The following is a 21,309-nucleotide window of genomic DNA, read 5'->3' on the forward strand; positions in this document are numbered from 1 at the left end:
CCAGTCATCATTTCAAGTTTTCTTGTTTCCTGCTTGGCAGGGGGTTGGACTCGGCCCTTGTGGTCTCTTCCAACTCTATGATTCTATGATTCTAGAAAGCTTTTGGAGAATGATTGATGAATGAGAGAGGAAAAATCTGCTGGATTCTATGTTTGATTAATTACATCTTCCTTTCACTGAAACTGGGTAGGGAGATTGAGAACAAAAGCCTTCTATCTGGTTTATCCTGGTCTTTTGTTTATTAACACTTGTCTCTCTAAGGTGTGGGGAGTATGCGGCCTTCCAGATGTTGGACTTCAGCCAGCATCGTTGATAGGAAGATAGGAGCTGTAGTTCTGCAACCTTATAGGGCTGTTGCTCTAAAGCAGTGGTGGCCAAACTTGGCCCTCTAGCTGTTTTGGGACTACAGTTCCCATCATCCCTGACCACTGGTCCTTTTGGCTAGGGATAATGGGAGTTGTAGTCCAAAACAGTGGAGGGCCAAGCTTGGCTACCACTGCTTTAAAGGAGCCAGGCAGGAAGAGAGGTCTAGGCTGGGCTGTGTTGGATGATTGCTAGGTCCATAATAGGCACACCTGCCTCTAAAAAAGCTGATTAAATACCTAATGGGTACTAGAACATGCTTCAGCAAAGATCAGTTAACAATTTGCCTTACGATAAGGGAGGATATACGTAGTTGTGTGATTAGTTGTGGATAAGGATGCACATTTGCAGACATAGCAGTATCTGCATTGTGCAGGCTTGACATCTGTTTTCACAGGCATGCCAGCCTTTACGTTCCCCCTAATATCTGTCTGGTTTGTACAACTAGCAGCCAACTTCTGTAATTGTATTTTCAGATATTCCCAGTAAGTCCTTAAAACATCTCATCGTGACTGGCTTAATGATCATTTAGCTTTCCTTAGGTCTTGTGTTCTTGCTCGTTGCACACTCTTGAACTTTGTCTGCTAGTATCCTATAGTGTTGCTTCCAACGGTACACAGCTCTCCAGCTGATGTTTAATAGAACAGTGTGTGAGTGAGTTTGTCCATTAGAGGTCTTCCAAATACTGATGTAAAAATGCCAGTAAAAATGTATTCCCTAATTTAAGGCAAGAGTCTAGTGCCTGGAAAGTCTGAAAATCCCTTGTTACTGCAACTTTGTGTTTTGAATCAACGAAGAAGTTACTAAGTAGCTTACTAGAGTGAATGGTTTTGGAGAATGTGTATATATACAAAGTGTTGATGTTAATGGTCCATTTGAAGTAGATGTTTTGCTATCGGGATTTGAATTTACAAGCTTGAAAATACAATACAGATGGCTTAATTTGGCATCCTGCTTTATGTGAAGATTTTATAGCCAGCTCAAAAGATCACAAGCAGCAACCTTTTGATGGGTGATTGTGTTATTCATATAGATAAACTGCAGGACTAGGTTGAAACCATTAAAACTAATGAAACTCTATTCTAAAGAGTAGTTTTGCCATCAGTGAGAGCATATGAGGTACTACTTTAAACTGGTCTACAGAGGATGGACCAAAATGCTTGCAGAACTATGGGGATTAATTTGTCGCTTCACTGAACATTTGGGGCAGCGTAGATAGATTTTGGAAAATTCCTATAAAAGTTGTGTTTTGCTTCAAGGTTGTGCAGGGACCACGGAAAGGCACTATTCATTTAAAGCAGCTTCTTGATATAAGTAGTGTAGCTGCAGCAAAATTATGCTGTCATCGTAAGCAAGGACTGTGTGTGTCAGTGAGCCAGCTAGCAGTAAGTCACTGTTAGTGAAGTTAACTCTTTATTAGAAGAAATAAGGCCTGCTCAGGAGCACCAGGCTTAATGAGCACAGCAACCCTTCTCAGTAGGTCTTGGCTCTATGAGGCAGTTGTACAGACTGAAAGTCCACAGCTGACTTAAGTCTCCTCCTCTCCCAGGTTTCTGGTCCTGGGAGCCCAGTGGGGAGGGAAGCTTGTTGCAGCAGGAGGGGGAGACAGTATGGCTTATCTCTGCCTCTCCTTTCTCCTGATTCTGCTTCTAGACTTCTCTCTGCCACAGCCTCTGCCTGCTCACTAAACTCTGTTACCTTTTCAGCTTCTGACACTGCCTCCCAGCCATCTTCCCTTGAGAGGTTGCCCTGTTGGTGCCTCCCACCATTCCTTTGTGTCTGCAGGAATTGGGCGACAGCAGGGAAGGTGTTTTTGGAGAAAGGTGCTAAAATGATACTTGAATAGTTCAGTTCACTCAAAGATGAGTCATAAAGAGTCCTGTAAACCAATAGTGGCTTGCCTGCCTGAGCTATCTGTGTGTGGGTCACAAAAATTGTTTTCCCTGAATAAATTTGTTCTAATATATGCAGTCAGCATGCAACACTGGCAATATAACTCTTTATTTCCCATAAAAGATTCAAGAATAAAATGTATACATTTTCAAAGGTAAACAATGACCAGTTTGACAAGTCAACATATGAGATGTTAACAATGGCTGTGTTCACTTCACACTCATTGTGATCAATAAATAAGAAAAATGGCTTCCAGAAGTAACTCATAGCAAAGTGGGACAAGAGAAGCACTTAAATCAAAATGTTCTTGTAGTTTGTACCAAGAATGCAAAGGAGATGTCAACAACAACAAAAATAGATCATTATTACGGTAATGACTTGGTTTCATTTCAGTTCCTGTCTTGGGCATAGTTTTGAAGTATAGGAATAATCTCCACAGAATAATGTTGAGTTCTTGCCCTGAGAGGTTGAGCCAGGAGTATCATTTGGAACAAAAGTTTTGAAGCAGAAACAGATAATAGCCAAGAACCCACATTAAATAGATTTTCTCAAACCTAAGACTGCTGATCCCATTGCAATCCACAAATATAATAGATCTTATGGCAACAGTGATTTTTCTAAAATAAAAGAGGAAAACAGAATTTGAATCGCCTATAACAAAACTCATTCAAAACACTAAAATCCTAAATGTGCAAGGAGAACTCCACAGACAAATCAAATGGGAGCTCCTTTAAGAGTGTGAGAGGCCATCAAATCAGGCTAAATGTAAATGTGATGTGACTCATAGCCCCAATATGGGATTGAGTCCCATCAGTCATAATTTTAATTGTTCTCTATGCAGTGGTTTAGATAAGGCTTCAAGTACTCAGTAACATATTTGTCTTTGTATTGGAAGGGGTGGGAAATGTGACTTCTGAAACACAATAGGGACAGCATTAGGCGCAGAACCCCAAACTACTGGAATTTAGTTTTATGGTTTAGCAAGTCCTTCCCAATTAAAGTGAGTTTTTCAGTGTAGAAAGTGGTGACAAAGATGTTGAAAGGAATGATCTATTTGCTTCCAGACTGTTCAGTCCCTAGATCGTTTTAGTACAAGATTCATCTATCTTCATTAAATTGTATCCACAGAGCTATAGTAAAAACTAACATTTGTTAGTTTTAAATCTCCATTTCTTAACCTTTAAATATTGGATAGGTAAGTTTGAGACCAAGAACAAAATATTCAAATTACATAAACTCTTTGAAGAGCACCGATATAGGCCTCAGGATTAGTTAATGCATACAATTAGCATTTATGTTGAAATGTGTAACAAGACTGACAGAACAACCCTAAACAATATCCTTGGCAGTAAATCATACTACTTACAGTGGGACTGACCTCTGAGTAATGCAGTTTGGATTGGAGACTTGAGTTTTGTCTAGGTTTTTTTTGGTACACTTGCCTGAACACCACTCCTAAAATTGATACGATGCATATTACTGGTCCCACAATAATAAGAGATGACGTACCTTGCATAATTATGTATTGCCCAACAATCCACAACATCATATACATTCAAAAGTCTTAAGAAAAATCTGACTGGGGAATAAGATTACTACAGACAGGAAGTTTCAAAAATAAATTAATGCCGTAGTTACCATTTTGCTCTCCAAACTACACAAAGGCACTAGTTTATATTAAGGACTAAAGTCCTGCAGAATTTCAGTCAAATAAAGAAGGCTATTATAAGGTTAGAACAGTGCTAAAACCCAGCTGTCACTAGTAACTTAAAACAGCCACTTCAATGCTTTCAGTTGGAGTGGGAGGAAATGTTTTGCTATTGGATGGAAAACTTAGGGTAAAAGTTTCAGCCCTGAGCTAGTTTTTACAGCTGAGTTATAAACTCTGCTTATAATAGAAACTGGCAGACCCTAAAATAGGACACAGAGAACACGGATATTCTTTCTGGGACAAGAACACTGCAACATGCAGAGTTTTGCTTACCCTTGCCTGTCTGATTTCCAGTTAAAAGAATGGACTGAACGTGTTCACTGTCATTCTATAGGGCTGCTACATTTCCCTTTACTAGACAGCTTAGCTTATAACAAGGTTTGCATCACTAATATTTCCTGAATTTTTGCCTCATGCACAGAGATCGAGAATCAGCACATTTCATATAGGCTGGGCAAAAAATAAGACTATTGTGGGTTTGTTTGTTTTTTAAGTGCTACTTTACTACACCAGCCCACAAAGTTTAAACACATGTGTTTGACACAATGTGAAATTAAAAGTTCACATTAGGCAACTGCATAGATGTTACTTTAAAAATTGAAAACAAGTCTTGCCACTGGGTGTTCTCAATTAAACCCCTTTCTCAAGGCTTTATTTTTTACCATAGTAAATTTACTGATGAATACTTGGGCAAAAACAGGATCAACAAGGTACTGGTAAGTCTTAACTGTTGTAGGAATGGGTTCGGCAGCTACCACTTGTGCTGTGGTTTGCGCAGATAAAGTGCTGGGAACAAAGTGATAGGATGATTTTGTGATGTAGTCCAAAAGTCTGTTGTACTGCTGTTCGGACAATCTCTCTCTTACTCCATCTGCCTGAAATGAGACAACGCAGATTTATTGAAACGTACAGCACTCATGCTGCAAATTTAAATAAAGGCTACAAATCGGTGTTTAGGAAGCTTTACCTCCAAATCAGAAGGGACTCTTTGCTGCTTGAGCTGCACCTTCAGCAGGTTGCTTTGTTCACTGTCTTGTAGACATTCGATTTCTGTCACTGGAAAGGCCTGTTGCTGTGTGTCTTCACTGACACTAACCACAAACAGCACCTCTGAGGTAAGCAGCAAACATCCTTCGTGTTCTTGGCCTGATCCACTCACAATTACCACATCCAAGGCCATGTGGGCCTCGGGCCTCCCTAGAGACTGAAGCATTTTCCTGTTAAAAGAATAATTCAAGATTAGGAACTTGTGCTCAAAGGATACGGTCAATTGCATCGTTTCTCAGTGAAGCTGCCATTAAAAAATATATAAAAAGAATCACAGCAAGCTGGAAGGATACTAAGCACCACAGTTTTTGCAAATCCCATTTCAGTTTTAAATCAAAAGGATGTCATGCTTATTTTGTAACATTATCAAAACTCCTTAATCATCTGCAGCAAAGCTGACCTAATCGATGCTCATAATTGCATTCTATTTTTCCAACTCATTTCTTTTCCCCGTGGAGAATCCACCCCAAGAAGCTGGAACCAAACACAGAGAAGAAACCAGCAGCTATTTCTGGAAATGTGCAGAACTTGGGTCCACTGCAAAGGCAACTAAGTAAAAGCTTAGATAAACAAACACAGAGTAGCATCGGAGTTACAAAGCTCAAAGGAGATCAACCGCTTATCATTTGCAAAATGGGCCTCTGTGCAGTAACTCTGCTTAGCGTTCCTAAATAAACTGTTGTAACTCAACCTCTTCCTAGGCCAATAGCCTGTTAACTTGACCACGGGCCAAAATCTATTAATCAGCAATGTGGACAGAAAAATGAGCAAGTGTCTCAATAATTTTACCAGACGTATTTGACGTGGCTGTTTGGTGCCTGCTCAGCATGTTGATCGCTTGGAGGATAACGCTGTTTGGGATGCTGAGAAAGTCCAGCTCCATGCAAAATACCTGCGGTAAGAGAAGTTAAGATTTTTACTAGTTGTTTTTTCGGAAAACAGGAACATGTTGTAGTGATGTCATCTTCTTAGAGTAGTCCATAAAACAGTGCAGATCCAAAGTGATGTCACATCTTTGGACACTCTAGCGGAGATAATTCATTCAACATTAGAATACAATAATCGTGCACTTAACCCTGGTGGATTTTAGCATTAGCTAGAAATAAACAAAAGACAGAATGTCAGTCACATACGAGCAATTAGGGGAAACATAATGCTCTTGAGAGCCATCAGTCCAGAATGGGACTGAAAACGTCATTTAACAATGTATGCATAAAAAGTCAAGGCCACTGTTAACTTTCTTGCTTCATATTCAGATTCCTCCATGTATATGTCATGATTAGTAAACATTAGAAGGCAAGCTTGCCATAGATACTGCATTTCAATAGAGGTTACTTAATCCAGCTGTTAAACATGGATCCCAAACGTTTATGGGTTCTCCTGGGGCATCCAAAATATGAGGAGTGCTTCATTGTGCCAAGGTAGAGCTCTGCGGAGCAGCTTCTTTTCCTGTTTGTTCTGAGCAGAACTGCCAGAGCTAAGGGGTGACCTGGCATGTGCGGTTTCTGATGGCTTGTAAATTTTTATAAATGAAGGCATGGTCATTAGACGGAGAATTAGCGGGGTGTAAAAACTTCACAGATATAATAAAAGTTTTACAAGGCTGATCGAAGCTAGGCTAAGCCTGATGCAACAAAGAACTGAGCACTAAGATGTAAGCATTTGGGGAGGGGAGGCAGGAATGACTTGGACAAGTCAAGTAACTCCATGGCAAAGCAGACGTTTTTGCACTGGGGTGTAAGCAACTCAAGAGTCCATTTCATAAAACTAATAACTAATGCCCAGATTAAGTAATGCACTGGATATGTTGGGCAAGGGGGGTGGTATAGTTTAATATTTAACTGCTTATGGAAATGCTTAAAAGATGCATTCCAGTTGTAACAATTAGCTGATTGAGGTTTTACAGTGTTATGCGAATGAAAATGTCATTTGCAGTGGAGAAAGAAAGAACATGTGTTGACTTCTGTGTGGTCTCCCATCCTCTTATTCTCTTTATTGGGCATAATCCCGTTTGCAGTCTAGATGGGATGAGGGTACTCAGCCATGCAGTGCCATCTATTATGATCTGAAGCCACTTGTGTATCCTCTCCCTACACTATTGTTCAATGGATATAGAAAGTAAAATATGTTACAGACACTGGCTAGCATCCAAAAAAAAAGGGGGGGGAGGAACTCGCTCTCTGCACCCAAGGTAACTCTGAATTTGTGCTTTCTGGACAGCAGCCACCGTGTGTGTGTGTGTGTGTGTGTGTGTGTGTGTGTGTGTGTGGCCACTCTGCAAAAGCAGGGAAGGGTGAATCCTACTGGGTGCTTGTAACCTTGTGGACCTCCCTTAAAGTACCGGTAACTCTCTGGATGCAAGCCACTGTTTGCATCTCTATATTAGTTTGGGTTGTTTACCACTTGCTAACATTTTAAAAATAATACATGGGAAGCCTATTACGCACAGCATCTCCCAGCTTTGTACTGCTTCCTTGTGGGTTTCAAAAGAATAGAACTTACCTATATTTTTATATTCTATGCCACCCCCCATCCCACAAAGGCCTAGTTTTCACTAAAATCAAGCTATCCCAAGCTTATATGGTCATGATGGAAAAATAATCTGTACACCAGACTTCGAGTTGCCTAGCAGTCTAAAGACAAGTACAAGTACACAGAGGCAATAAAGGTAAAGGTAAAAGGTAAAGGTACCCCTGCCCGAAGGCCAGTCGTGTCCGACTCTAGGGTTGTGCGCCCATCTCACTTAAGAGGCCGGGGGCCAGGGCTGTCCAGAGACACTTCCGGGTCACGTGGCCAGCGTGACGAAGCTGCGCTGGTGTCGGCTCGCCAGAGCCGGCACCAGCGCAGCACACGGAAACGCCGTTTACCTTCCCGCTATAAAGCGGTACCTATTTATCTACTTGCACTTAAGAGTGCTTTCGAACTGCTAGGTGGGCAGGAGCTGGGACCGAAAACAGGAGCTCACCCTGCCGCGGGGATTCGAACCGCCAACCATGCGATCGGCAAGCCATAGGCGCTGAGGTTTTACCCACAGCGCCACCTGCGTCCCCCACACAGAGGCAATAGTTGCATCCAAATCCCCCCCTTTGTCACATTCCAGCCTTTCCTGATGGTCTCCCATCCTCCAGGAGATGCTTGGGGGGGGGTCACAGGAGGGAGGTGGTTGGGGCCAGAAAGTCCCATTCCACAGGCATAACTGCTGGACACAAACACAAATTTATTTTTTTGCAAATAAATGGAGCCCATGAGCCTTTCATTTTAGGTCTTTCACAGACATGATTGTTACCTCAAAATGTTTGAAAGAGCACCGGCGAGCCTAACAGAGAGACTTCGCGGTCAGACTTTCGACAATCTTTTGGGCAAAAAATGATGTCCACAGATTTAGTTAATGGAAATCTAAAAGCTTCAGTGGGGCTTTGCCAGTGCAAGTGGTCAGTGACTCATTTTTATGAAGGGAAACCTTGAGCCCATTAAAGAAAAAGGGACTTTCACATTATATGAGTAAAAAGTAAAGTATTTGCAAGTCCTTAGATTTTTTGATTTAACAATTAATGGAACAACTGTATCTGTGGGGTTGTGCTGGAGTAAGTGGTTAACGTGCTATAGCAGGACTCACATTATCTTTGGCAGTTATTCTCCACTCTCCCCAATACAGGTCCTCTTGATCAAAAACAGCAGGAAGCATCCTCACTCAGTTTGGTAAATGGAAGCTTTGCACAATGCAGGAGGGCAGATCTAACTGCCAGCATAAGAATTGCCAGGCAGAGTCTGAGCAATGTAGCCAGATGTACCTTGAATCATAGAATTTTAGAGTTGGAAGGACCCTGAGGACCATCTAATCCAACTCCCTGCAATGTAGGAATATGCAGCTATTCCATACAAGGATCGAACCTGAAACCTCGGCATTGTCAGCACCATGATCTAACCAACTATCCAGAAATGTGTGTGTGTAGGGGTTGTCCTCCCCTGTTAAAACGTAAAGGTAAAGGGACCCCTGACCATTATTAGGTCCAGTCATGACTGACTCTGGTTGCGGTGCTCATCTCGTTTTATTGGCTGAGGGATCGAGTGTCCAGCTTCCAGGTCATGGCCAGCATGACTAAGCCGCTTCTGGTGAACCAGAGCAGTGCACGGAAATGCCATTTACCTTCCCGCTGGAGCAGTATCTATCTACTTGCACTTTGACGTGCTTTAGAACTGCTAAGTTGGCAGGAGCAGGGACCGAGCAATGGGAGCTCACCCCTTCGCGGGGATTCCAACTGCCGACCTTCTGATCAGCAAGTCCTAAGCTCTGTGGTTTAACCCACAGCGTCACCCACATCCCACGTCCTCCCCTGTTAGCTTACAGCATATAATACCATACTATTCTGCCTTGGTGAGACCACACCTGGAATACTGTGTCCAGTTCTGGGCACCACAATTTAAGAAAGATACTGACAAATTGGAATGTGCAAAGCAGGGCAACCAATATTATAAAGGGCCTGGAAACAATCCCATGAGGAATAGTTGAGGGATTTGGGTATGTTTAGTCTGGTAGAGAGACTGAGAGGAGATATGATAGCCATCTTCGAATATCTCAAGGGCTGTTACACATGGAGGATGGAGCAAGCTTGTTTTCTCCTGCTCTGGAATGTAGGACCCAAACCATTAGCTTCAAGTGACAAGAAAGCAGATTCTGACTAAACATCAGGAAGAACTTTCTGAAAGTAAGAGCTGTTTGACAGTGGAACGGACTCCCAAAAGAGGTCGTGGACTCTCCTTCCTTTGAGGTTTTTAACCAGAGGTTGGATGGCCATCTGTCCCGCATTGTAGGGGATAGGACGTGATGACTCTGTGCCTTCTCCAACTCTAGGATTCTATGAAAACACATACTATTTTAAATCTGCAGGAACACAACATGCTATAATTAAAACAAAATTCGAAAACTGACGATGACCTTGTGACTTAGGGTGTTGTCAACTTCCTTGGCTAGAATGGTTCATAGGACCTGTTTCCAAATAGCGCCCTGGACATTAAACTTTACACATATATTTATCCTCCACTGATCAAAAAGGCAATTATGCGGTTATCCAACCAGATATCACTGGGGGTATAAGGATGATGACTGGGGGCATGGGGACTTGGGGGTTTGTTGTAATCTCTTATCTTTTGTGTGTGTGTATATTATACCAATAAAAGCCTATCATGAAAGAAAAAAACTGGCAATTAACAAAGAACACAAAGAGTTTCACAGATGGATTGAAACCTACCATAGCCGGTCTGTGACACTAGCTCAGCTGCTCCCCCAATGGGTTTAGCGAGGACGCCCATGATTCCCTTCCCCACACCAGAGATAACACCTCTGGCCTTGAGTCCAGCTGAACCCTGGGCCTCTGACGTTTTTTGGAAGTTCTGCATTGGCTGGTCTACAATACCAGCAATCGCACCTGTAACGAGAGTATGACAGAAGGATAAACTCCTAGAACAAGAACAAATATTAACAGAGAATACTGGACTGAGAATCTGAGTTATCACCTGCCTAATAGAGCAATAAGGAATACCAATCAACCTGAGGAATACACTGAATTCAGTTCTCCGCTTGTCCCTTCTTGTGTTTCTCTTTTTCATATAAACATTTACATTGGCCTGGTTCATCCTTCATGCAAAGCCAAACCCTGGCGGAACATAAATGTGTGGGCTTCCAGAGAGGAGCTTACACAATTTGCTCCTTCCCAGTCCTTTCCCCCTGCTACGCTGAGCAGAGCGGAGCCAAGGTTTGGCTGAGCATGTTGTCCAGATCTGGGCTCCTGGTTAAGTTTTTTCCAACTAACCATGAGCTATAACTAAGAAGAAACTCCTGGAAGCTAGTATGTTCTCACTAAGCTGAAGTTTGTGCAAACCAGGCCACTTGGTGGCTTCATAATGCATTTATTCTAGGTGTTTTCTTTCCAAGTGCATTTGTTGACTGGAAAGGATTTAGGATACTGTTTATCTATATGTATTTTAGATTGGAATAAATGTCTGCTAACATTCAGAGTTTTTTAGCTGCTATGGAAATGAGATTTTCACGTAAGCCTAAGATGGACTTCATAAGAAAAAAAGACCTGCATTCCATATATCATTTTAATATCCCCTTCTATTGCCAGAAATGCTCATAAACTAATGCAACCTCTGATATATTACCAAGCTTAGTAGAATTAGGCTTTGGGACTTTTTGTTACTATCTTTGTGAACACAACCATATTTTACTTTAATGTACATGGGTCAAACTTTTACAAGTGCCTTAATGACCCCTCCGGCTTTTAGTATCAACAGAGGACTGCAGTTTAAATCTTCTTAAATGTAAACAGGTATGTAAGGTGGGATCTCTCTTTGATCTCGAGTTTACTCAAGCCACTTACCACAGAGATGTCTCTAGTTGTTGTAACTTTAATGGATAAGCTATTTGGAACTCACTAAAAGGACAATGATTGAACAAAGTGACAAGGTGTTACGTGACAACAATTTGAAGCTTAGCTGCCTGAGCAATAGGCCACGGTTGTTCAGCACAGAGGAAATCACTGGGTAAAGTCTTTAGACCTCTTTGTACAAACAGAGAGATCAAACAGCTGCCCTGGAAGGGACATCTATTTGGTTCCATGTGGACAACAAAAATGGGCACCTTGGTCAATTGCAGTTCACTATGTGCACATGAAATCAAATGTTACTGTTCAGCGATTTTGGCTGCCCCCCCCAAAACACAGAATGGTGAAGGTGGGTGAAGTTCCCTAATGTGTAAGAGATAACAGAAGGGGCCATCAGTGTTTCACGACATGCAGCCATCATGCAACATGTAGTTTGCCCCTCATTGCTTTTTATTTTTTTGAGGAAAGAATCTTGCTTTTCAGTTAATCCAGTCTCATTAAAATGTTGTTGTTCCTGATGGCCACTAGCTTGGATAGCTTTAAAAGAGGATTAGACAAATTCATGGAGGAGAGGGTTCTTGATGGCTACTAGTCAATATGGTTATGTTCTGCAATGCTTCTGAATATTTCTCATTGTGGGTGCTTTGCATTCAAATTATAGCTGCACTGGGACTTTTTGAGACTCCTTAGGAAAACCTGTTTATGACATTTATGACATCAGATAAGCCAGTGGAAGCTAGAAGAGCCATGACATATCACAACCTACCAGCCTATCGAGAGACAAAGCAGAGATTGCAAGAATGACACTAATGGCCTGGTGTGCTGATGGGCCAGTTGTTTACAGAACTATACAAGCATGCTGGATTGCACAGCAAACTATGAAATTTGATGCCCCGTGAACAACTGTGCCTGCTAATCTCTCACTTGTAAGATACAATCTGGGCACTTGCTTGTTCACATTACAATGCACGTGCATATATTTATTTGGGTGGTTAATTTCTTCTGTGACTAAGAACAGTGGGCATTATTTCAGCAATAAAGAATTTGTAAACAGAATCAGAGAAACGGGTTAAGTTCCTCGTTCTGTGTAAGTAAAACAGTGCAGGCAACTGCAGTCTAAGCCAATTTATAAACTAAAGTTTGTCGTCCATATCTTGAGTAAAGGCAGCAACAAAGAAAAAGAAGCAGTCTGGTATGCTTAAATATAACAGCAATAACTTCAGATTTCCAGCACAATGTCTAACCTGCTTGAAAAACAGGGGTTCTACTGTTCCAATTCAACTCAACTGGCCAAAATTGCTGGCTGAGGTTGCCTTTAGAACTCGTATAACCCCTGTTTGAAAACAGCTGCACTGGCTGCTAGTCCCTTACTGGGCCAAAATTTAAGGAGCTGACACTAGTGTTTAAAGTCCTAAACAATTTAGGTCCCAAATATCTGGGAGACCACCTGCTAGCCTAAAGACCCTCTTGGGTATTAAGATCAGCAGAGGGGCTCTTTTGTTAGTTCCACTGCCCTAACAAGTTTTGGGTGGTCGTGGCCCAGGAGAGGGCATTCTTTGTGGCAGCTCCTAAATTGTGCAACTCTCTTGTCAAAGCCTGGCACCTTCACCATAAAGCTTTTGGCAAATGCTGAAGATGTACCAGTTTATCCTGGCCTTTGACACCTGCGATGTGTTTTCAGGGCTCACCCTGTGACTGTGTTTTAATTGGGGGGGAAAATTTAAAAAATTGTCCAGTAGCACCTTATAGACCAACTCAGTTTGTTCCGGTATAAGCGTTCATGTGCAGTTTTTAAGAAGCACTGAAGAAGTGTGCATGCACAAGAAAGCTTATACCAGAACAAACTGAGTTGGTCTATAAGGTGCTACTGGACATTTTTTTTATTTTTTTTTTATTTCAACTGCGTCAGACCAACATGGCTACCTACCTGTGTTTTAATTGTTTTTAATATAGAATCTTAAATTTTAGTAACCCACCCTGAGACCTGCTGGTGTAGGGTTAATAATAATAACAATAGCAGCAGCAACAACAACAACTGTCACTTCCACAACCAGACAAAGTCAAGAGTGGAAATCTTTAGAGAAAGATAAATTAAGTAGATCTCATATATGCTTAAGCTAAGAGCAATTTGCCGATGCCATGACTTCTACCAGACTGTGGACTTTACTAACTTCCAAAAAATTAGAAGAACTGAGGAACATTTTTGCAGAGTTATATGGTGGTGTAGATTCCAGTAGCCCCACTAAGTGGTGGACACTCTGGATGTGTATTAAGAACACGCAAGTTTTTGCTTCCTATCATAGCTAAAACAGAAAACAATGCTTCTTTAAAACTGACACCCTTTAGATCAACATTTTTTCGCTGTTGTGAGCTGAGTATACAACAGGCAACTTAGCAGGACAATGTGACAGATCTTAAATTGCTCTGGTTCATTTTAGTGGAGATCTTTGTTGAAGATTTTGCTCTTCAGTATTTTAGATCCCAACTACTTCTTTTATATCTGCATTCCCCACTCTCAGGAAACCTGCTTTCTGTTGCATGGACATTTTTATTAATAGACTATGATATTTTGCACCTGAAGGAAATGGCACTCACCCGCTGTTAGGAGGGAATTTGCAAAAAGTCTTGTTGCATCATCCTGCATTTTTCAAAGCCCCTGTTATGTCATACTATGAAATAATTTCCAGCAGCCCTAACCTAATTTCCAACATTTCACCAATTCTTTGGCAATACATTAAAAGAAATATGAACCTAGCACTGAAGCTGGCAGCTCTGTGTTGAATCTCTCTCTCTATAATAGCTACTTAAACTTCCTTTGTGTCCAGATGCTGCCCATTTGCCTTGAAACATGAGACTATGGTCTAATCTTCTCCAACCTGGTGCCCTCTGGATAGTCTGGACTACAATTCCCAGCAGAGCCAATGGCCAGGGAACATGGGAACTTGGCTATAATAACACCAGAAGGTACCAGGCTGGGGCAGGCTATTGATTTCTTCAACTGTTTTTATGCAAACTGCTTTGAGGGCTTTCCCTAAAAGGTAACTTAGAAGTAAATAAATATTGTTGGTGTGGACAGTGAAATACACAGTGAAATACAACAATGTCATAAAGGAGCTAAGTGGTAGTACAGGTTACTGGAAAGAAGCAAAGAGAGCTTGAGATGGTGCTGTGTTCTTATGACAGCCTGATGGTTTCTTATGTAAAGTTCTGCTCATAGGTTGAATTGTATAGCAACTGAAAATTTTAAAGGTGAATATTTTTTGAAGCTAGCCTCTAAATTTCTAAGCCTCTGATTTCTAAGCATTTTGATCTTTTAGGGTGATACATACTCTCCCAAGTATGCACAAAACCATTTTACTGAGCAAAATAAATTGTGTTCTTTTGCTAGTTTAATAAATGGATGCATGCACGCTCTGCAACGCACATGTTTCTAAATAGTTCAGTTTTAAATCCTACTTTCATTTCACAAATTACTATGAAGTGGTTAATTTTTAAACTTGTAGGTAATAGTTTAAAACACCCATGGTGATCTTCTCCCCTAGCTAAGTCTTTTGGCTGGAGTTTTAATATTATTATACAACGTTGATGCGATGTGACTGTTTCTGCCGCAGAAATATTTTTTGTCAACATTTACTTGACATTTGAACTATACTCAAGTGATTTTCAAACAAAAACAAGCATCTAAGTTATCTATGATGCAAAGGAAATAACCAGTCTGAAAGGTTTTCCTGTAGTTCATTAAAAGGAAACACTGGAACGAGCATGTCTTTGTATCTATATTGTTTACGTGATGACATTCATTCCGCCTTGCATCTTTTGCCACATCTAAATTAAAGGATAACTGTACTTCTAAATATCCACAATTACTATTAACAATAAAAATGTACTCCCTTGCAGCCACTATTTTAAATGCAGCTGGCTTTTGCTTGTTTTTTAAATGTGCATTAAACTCCCTTCTCATCTAACAGGGTCATCAGAAAATGTTTTGTAACCTGTCTAGCTGCAATGGAACAGAACACTGAATCTAATATTTAATGCTGGATTAAAGAGCAGGATAACCTGTTCAGTCGGGAACTCGAGACTCTCATCAGGATATATATGGCCAGGGATTTATCCCCATGCTGTATACACAGGCTAACCACAAGCGGGGAGCTAGAACATACCGATCTGAATTTGCAACACTGATAAGCAAAGGCAGGCCATGTTGCAAAACCTCACTTCCACAGAAGGTTCCAGGTCAGACTTGATCTGAGCCACTGTTTCTCATGAAATTGCCTCCTTCTTCTGAATTTACTCTACCCTGTGATGCTCAGCCTCCAACTATCTGTTCCACAGGTAAAGACAATTTTCATATGCAACTGATTACAGGCTGCTGCTTTATGTGAAACACTAACTCAACACTGGCATAACAAGAGGACCGGAACAAGGAACCCCGGTCTCCTCCTGTAAGTAAAGTTTAAATAAACAAAGCAGCTCATATCCCTGAACTTCCTTTCTGTTTGAGGATATAAGCCAGTGAGAGCTTTCTGCTGAAGACAATCTACCTACCTACCTACCCCCTGATTAGGAAGAGGAAGGCTCCATCTTCTTCTGAATTAGAACTTTCACTGGGACATCACAACCACCAGCAGCAGCTACCCCACAGTTTGAGAACTCAGCTTGCTGCTACCCCATAATAGATGGACCTTCTGCCTTTGCCTAGTCAGCATTGACTGGATTTCTTCCCTAGACCCCACGCCCTTCGCTTGGCAGTTGGCTGGATCTGACATAAGCCTTCATTTCAACAGTCTTTGGTCTGCATGAATGTGGAGAACAAAACCTAAGAACATGCCAGTCAGTTTCTGCTAAGGGGGAAAAAGCAGCAAAGCTAACTGCAGCTGAGGAAGTGTGCTTTGCTCAGTACAGTCTGCTCTCTTCCCACCCTTGCCTCCAACAGCTATGCACCTATTGCCCCATGACACCAAATATACTGTGAAAGCCTGTCTCACTCTTGTCTTTCAACCCACAAGAATCTGGTGGTGGGGGAGGTGGGGGGACACTATCCCCAAATGAACGTCCTAAAAATAAGAAAATATTTTTTGTAACTATTTTTGAAGCCCATCCTCCCAAAGACTGGGTAGAGCGATCATGAAATCGTAAAACCATTACCTAGAAGGCTGATGCCTAACCGAGAGAGGCCTTGTCTCAGTCCTTCTCCCAGATTCTCAGGGAGTTGCCTTCTCCATTCTTCTTGCCGGTTGTAATGCTCCTCGTCCAGGGACAGCCGATCCATATTCCGAGCAAGGCTTGTTGCCAGGTTCGTAATTGATGTCAGTGTACCTAAGTGCAAACAGATTAGGAAGTCAAATCAACAAATTGCTGAAACAATGGCATTTTGTCCATTCAATCAAGGCACAAAATCTATACAGTAGTTCTGATATGTTAAGGATCAATAATGCATTTTATTGGTGTACAGTGGAGGTTTTACCACCACCCTTCAGTCTTCCTTCTTATGAGGCCTGGCATAACTATAACCTGCCAAGCCTTCTAGCAATAATTGCTCAGCTAATCTAATGCCACACAGATACAGAAAAATGAGTCCACATAGGGACCTTTTATATTGCTCTGCAATGCTGGAAGAGCAACAGTTCTTGCTTTGAATCCTCTGCATTTTGCAGCTGGGTTTTGAAGCCACAAGATGGCACTATGTCTGTGTCCAAGCCCAGGAAAATCCAGATGTACGCTTTCTCCAAAAACATGTTCAGAAATACTTCGCGATGGTGCCTACTTTCCTTCTTTAAAAGGCTACATATGATGAGGCAATGTGGTGTAGGATTTCCAAGGTGCAGCAAAAGTACTGAATTTCTTTAACATCTCCGTTCAGTTGCTGCATGACAAAGTGGCCATGCGGGAAAGCTTAAACCGCGAGTGTTTCTAGGACAATGTTAAAGGGAACGGCTTGCTTTAAAAACACAGAGGGTTGGTGAGGTTTCTTACCCTCCCAGCATTTTGCTGAAACCCAACAAGCTAGAACTAAGATGAGGACGGCAAATCTGAGAGCTTCAGCGCTGTTTCTGAAAAACCTTAGAAAAAATGCAGCAGGGTATCTACCTTTGGAAATGTGTTTTACAAATGATGTTGTTCCTCTGGATACTCCGCTTACAAAGGCTCCAGGACCACGGGTCAGCCCTTCGTATGGGAGCCTGAAGAAATCGGCGATTCCATTGCCTATGCTTCTTACCAAGCTGGCTGGGCTGCCAAGAATCTCCAGAGATCCAACAACCCATCCTACATAAGGAAAAAGGAGAGAGAGAAGGGGGGGGGGAGGAGTTGAGGCTCACTAAAACGACAGAAAAAGCAGTTTAACCAAAAAGGAAGGGAGGGGAACCCCCTCTACTCTCCCTCCCTCCATCCCACTTTTACACAAAAATTTATCACATCACGAACTTCCTTTGAGAAAAACACGGGAAATAGCTCATCCACTACGGATTCAGCAATGGCAATCTTTCATGCTTTCTAAATCAAAGAAATCCCTTTGGCAAAAACACAAATAGCTTTAAAATGACTTCCTTCCATGAGCCTCCCGTATTTCTGCTAAAACTGCGTGTGGAGAGATGGATGCTGCATTCAAATAGCTCGAAGTAATAGGAGCAGAGGCTTATTTTGCTTAGAAGGCTTTACATCTTGTAAAGCAACTTTGTTATTTCACGTCCTCACAGTGAAAGAATCATGACAGCTAGTTTACAGTGATGCAGTGTACAGCCTTGGGGGAGTGTGAAGGTCAAACTGCTTGATGGGGTGTTGGGAAAGGGGATGCAGATTTTTGACAAGTGCGCAAGGAATTATTTTAATCCACCCCAACAGCTCTGTGCTGATCACTTTCTTGCAGAGTCTAGTTATAGCCAGATAAATGGCTTTTTGCTCAGTGCAGTTGTGTAAACAGCAATGACATTTGCATGCTGATTATGTTACTCAGAAGGAGGATCCCTTATGAGTTCCCCACAAGGGGATGAGTATGGAGGATTCCTAGGATTTAGTTTCCTCCATAAAATTACAGTTGCTGGCAGGTAGCCTGATGTCCAAGCGCATTGTCCTTTGTTTGCTACAAGCTGTGCTGCTATGCTGACTTGGAAGCCAGAAAAGAACTGTCAAAAGGGATTGTAAGGTCACACAACTGTTGGATGTTTGCAGCACCCAACAGAATGGCCCCATGAGGCTACCTGGAGAGAGCCTGTGACATCAGAAGACTACAGGAGTGGTCTCTGCCTGCAGGTTTGGCTGTGCATTGGCTGTACAAGTAAAACAAAGACATTTAACCATGCAGCTAATGATCAACTGAGCTGCCAGTTATAGTAGGTACCGGCAGAACAGACAGACAATTCCCCTTTCCATATCTGTACTTTTTGGTCAATGGTATGCCTCAGTAAGAAAGACTTTGCAAGAAAGCAAAGTGGCTGTCCAACAAGGCCTTACAAATAGCGGGGGAGAGAAGGCAAGCAAAATGCGCGAGAGATAGTGAAAGATACAGGAAATTGAATGCAGATTTCCAAAAAATAGCAAGGAGAGACAAGAAGGCCTTCTTAAATGAGCAATGCAAAGAAATAGAGGAAAACAATAGAATGGGAAAAATCAGAGATCTGTTCAAGAAAATTGGAGATATGAAAGGAACATTTCGTACAAAGATTACCATAATAAAAGACAAAAGTGGAAAGGACCTAACAGAAGCAGAAGACATCAAAAGGAGGTGGCAAGAATACACAGAGGAACTATACCAGAAAGAAATGGATGTCTCGTACACCCCCGGTAGTGTGGTTGATGACCTTGAGCCAGACATCCTGGAGAGTGAAGTCAAATGGGCCTTAGAAAGCACTGCAAATAACAAGGCCAGTGGAAGTGATGGTATTCCAGCTGAACTATTTAAAATTTTAAACGATGATGCTGTTAAGGTGCTACACTCAATATGCCAGCAAGTTTGGAAAACTCAGCAGTGGCCAGAGGATTGGAGAAGATTAGTCTACATCCCAATCCCAAAGAAGGGAATTGCCAAAGAATGCTCCAACTACCGCACAATTGCACACTCATTTCACACGCTAGCAAGGTTATGCTTAAAATTCTACAAGGCAGGCTTAAGCAGTATGTGGACCGAGAACTCCCAGAAGTGCAAGCTGGATTTCGAAGGGGCCGAGGAACCAGAGACCAAATTGCAAACATGAGCTGGATTATGGAGAAAGCTAGAGAGTTCCAGGAAGACATCTACTTCTGCTTCATTGACTATGCAGAAGCTTTTGACTGTGTCGAGCACAGCAAACTATGGCAAGTTCTTAAAGAAATGGGAGTGCCTGATCACCTCATCTGTCTCCTGAGAAATCTCTATGTGGGACAAGAAGCTACAGTTAGAACTGGATATGGAACAACTGATTGGTTCAAAATTGGGAAAGGAGTACGGCAAGGCTGTATATTGTCCCCCTGCTTATTTAACTTATATGCAGAATTCATCATGCGAAAGGCTGGGCTGGATGAATCCCAAGCTGGAATTAAGATTGCCGGAAGAAATATCAACAACCTCAGAAATGCAGATGACACAACCTTGATGGCAGAAAGTGAGGAGGAATTAAAGAACTTTTTAATGAGGGTGAAAGAGGAGAGTGCAAAATATGGTCTGAAGCTCAACATCAAAAAAACGAAGATCATGGCCACTGGTCCCATCTCCTCCTGGCAAATAGAAGGGGAAGAAATGGAGGCAGTGAGAGATTTTACTTTCCTGGGCTCCGTGATCACTGCAGATGGTGACAGCAGTCACAAAATTAAAAGACGCCTGCTCCTTGGGAGAAAGGCGATGGCAAACCTAGACAGTATCTTAAAAAGCAGAGACATCACCTTGCCAACAAAGGTCCGTATAGTTAAAGCCATGGTTTTCCCAGTAGTGATGTATGGAAGTGAGAGCTGGACCATAAAGAAGGCTGATCGCCGAAGAATTGATGCTTTTGAATTATGGTGCTGGAGGAGACTCTTGAGAGTCCCATGGACTGCAAGAAGATCAAATCCAGGAGTGGCAAATCCAGGAGTAACTTGGTACGCTGCCTGATTCGTAAGCAGGTGGGCAAAATTGACTTCTATTGATGATGTTCTTCACAAGGAATTGTTCTCTGAATTAAATTTTGCAAGAACAACAAGAGAGTCTTGTGGCACCCTAAAAACTAATAAATATATTGTTAAGCATGCACTTACATGAATCAGACCCCTCAATAACAGGAACTTTGATTCTGCATATACTGAAACTTAAAAGTCTCCTTTTGACTTCTCCTTTTTCAGAGTCTCATATACTAAGAGCTATCTATGCCTTTTCACTGACTCTACAGTGAGTCCGAATAGCTAATTCGCAAACAGGCTACCAAACACCCCCCTCCCACAAAAACCTGCTCCTCTCCTTCGTCCTGGCACCCTAAGGCCTAAACTGGCTCCTGTTTGAGGACAAAATCAGTTCCTCTGAGCTGTGCAGTTTGTTCAGAGCCCTAGAATGGAGGAGTCCAAGAGATAGTCCTCTTTAGAAAAACGATCAATGCTTATGGAGTTTGGTTTCAGTAGAATAGCTCAAGTTTGTATACTCCAGAGCTTAGGGCAAGGAAACAAGCTGGGAGACAGCTTGAACACAAGTGGAGGAAAGATTCAAATGAATGCAACCAAACGCTAGTAAAGGCTCAAGGTATAGGGCGGTATATCAATTCAAATCACCATCACCATCACCATCACCAACCTGTCTATTGCATACTAGGATTTACATTAAAAAATATGTGTGGGTACATTCCACAGGGACTTGCTGACTGGCTGCTCCTTCCGCCAACATGTGCATATATAGCAAGACTTATGCCTCTGGGGTTTATCTGATCCTGCTGCAAATATGTGAAACTACAAAAACCACTTGAAGAGTTTTTT

At 41.9% G+C, this 21,309-nt stretch overlaps 1 protein-coding gene and 1 long non-coding RNA gene across 9 annotated transcripts in view; one reads left to right on the top strand and one right to left on the bottom strand.

The window, feature by feature from the left end:
* Positions 1-21,309, bottom strand: part of VPS13B (vacuolar protein sorting 13 homolog B) — an 883,035-nt gene that overhangs the window by 486,458 nt on the left and 375,268 nt on the right. For 6 of the 8 annotated variants that reach the window (XM_083517129.1, XM_083517132.1, XM_083517130.1 and 3 more), the window contains exons 57-62: positions 17,488-17,664; positions 16,546-16,716; positions 10,264-10,440; positions 5,804-5,906; positions 4,935-5,184; positions 2,349-4,842 (exon numbers count right to left, since the gene is read on the bottom strand). The exons of the other annotated variants lie outside the window; for them this stretch is intronic. In XM_083517129.1, coding sequence (XP_083373255.1) covers positions 4,594-4,842; positions 4,935-5,184; positions 5,804-5,906; positions 10,264-10,440; positions 16,546-16,716; positions 17,488-17,664 — 1,127 coding nt within the window. In that variant the 3' untranslated portion in view covers positions 2,349-4,593. Of the gene's footprint in view, positions 1-2,348; positions 4,843-4,934; positions 5,185-5,803; positions 5,907-10,263; positions 10,441-16,545; positions 16,717-17,487; positions 17,665-21,309 lie in introns of those variants that run through there. 8 annotated transcript variants of the gene reach the window in all.
* LOC310713418 lies at positions 236-3,291 on the top strand. Its single transcript, XR_014529221.1, has 3 exons — positions 236-353; positions 486-3,096; positions 3,152-3,291. It is a non-coding gene; the product is annotated as an uncharacterized lncRNA (long non-coding RNA).

The sequence above is a fragment of the Podarcis liolepis genome, assembly GCF_965112155.1.
Source record: "Podarcis liolepis genome assembly, chromosome: 8".
Classification (NCBI taxonomy): Eukaryota; Metazoa; Chordata; class Lepidosauria; order Squamata; family Lacertidae; genus Podarcis; species Podarcis liolepis.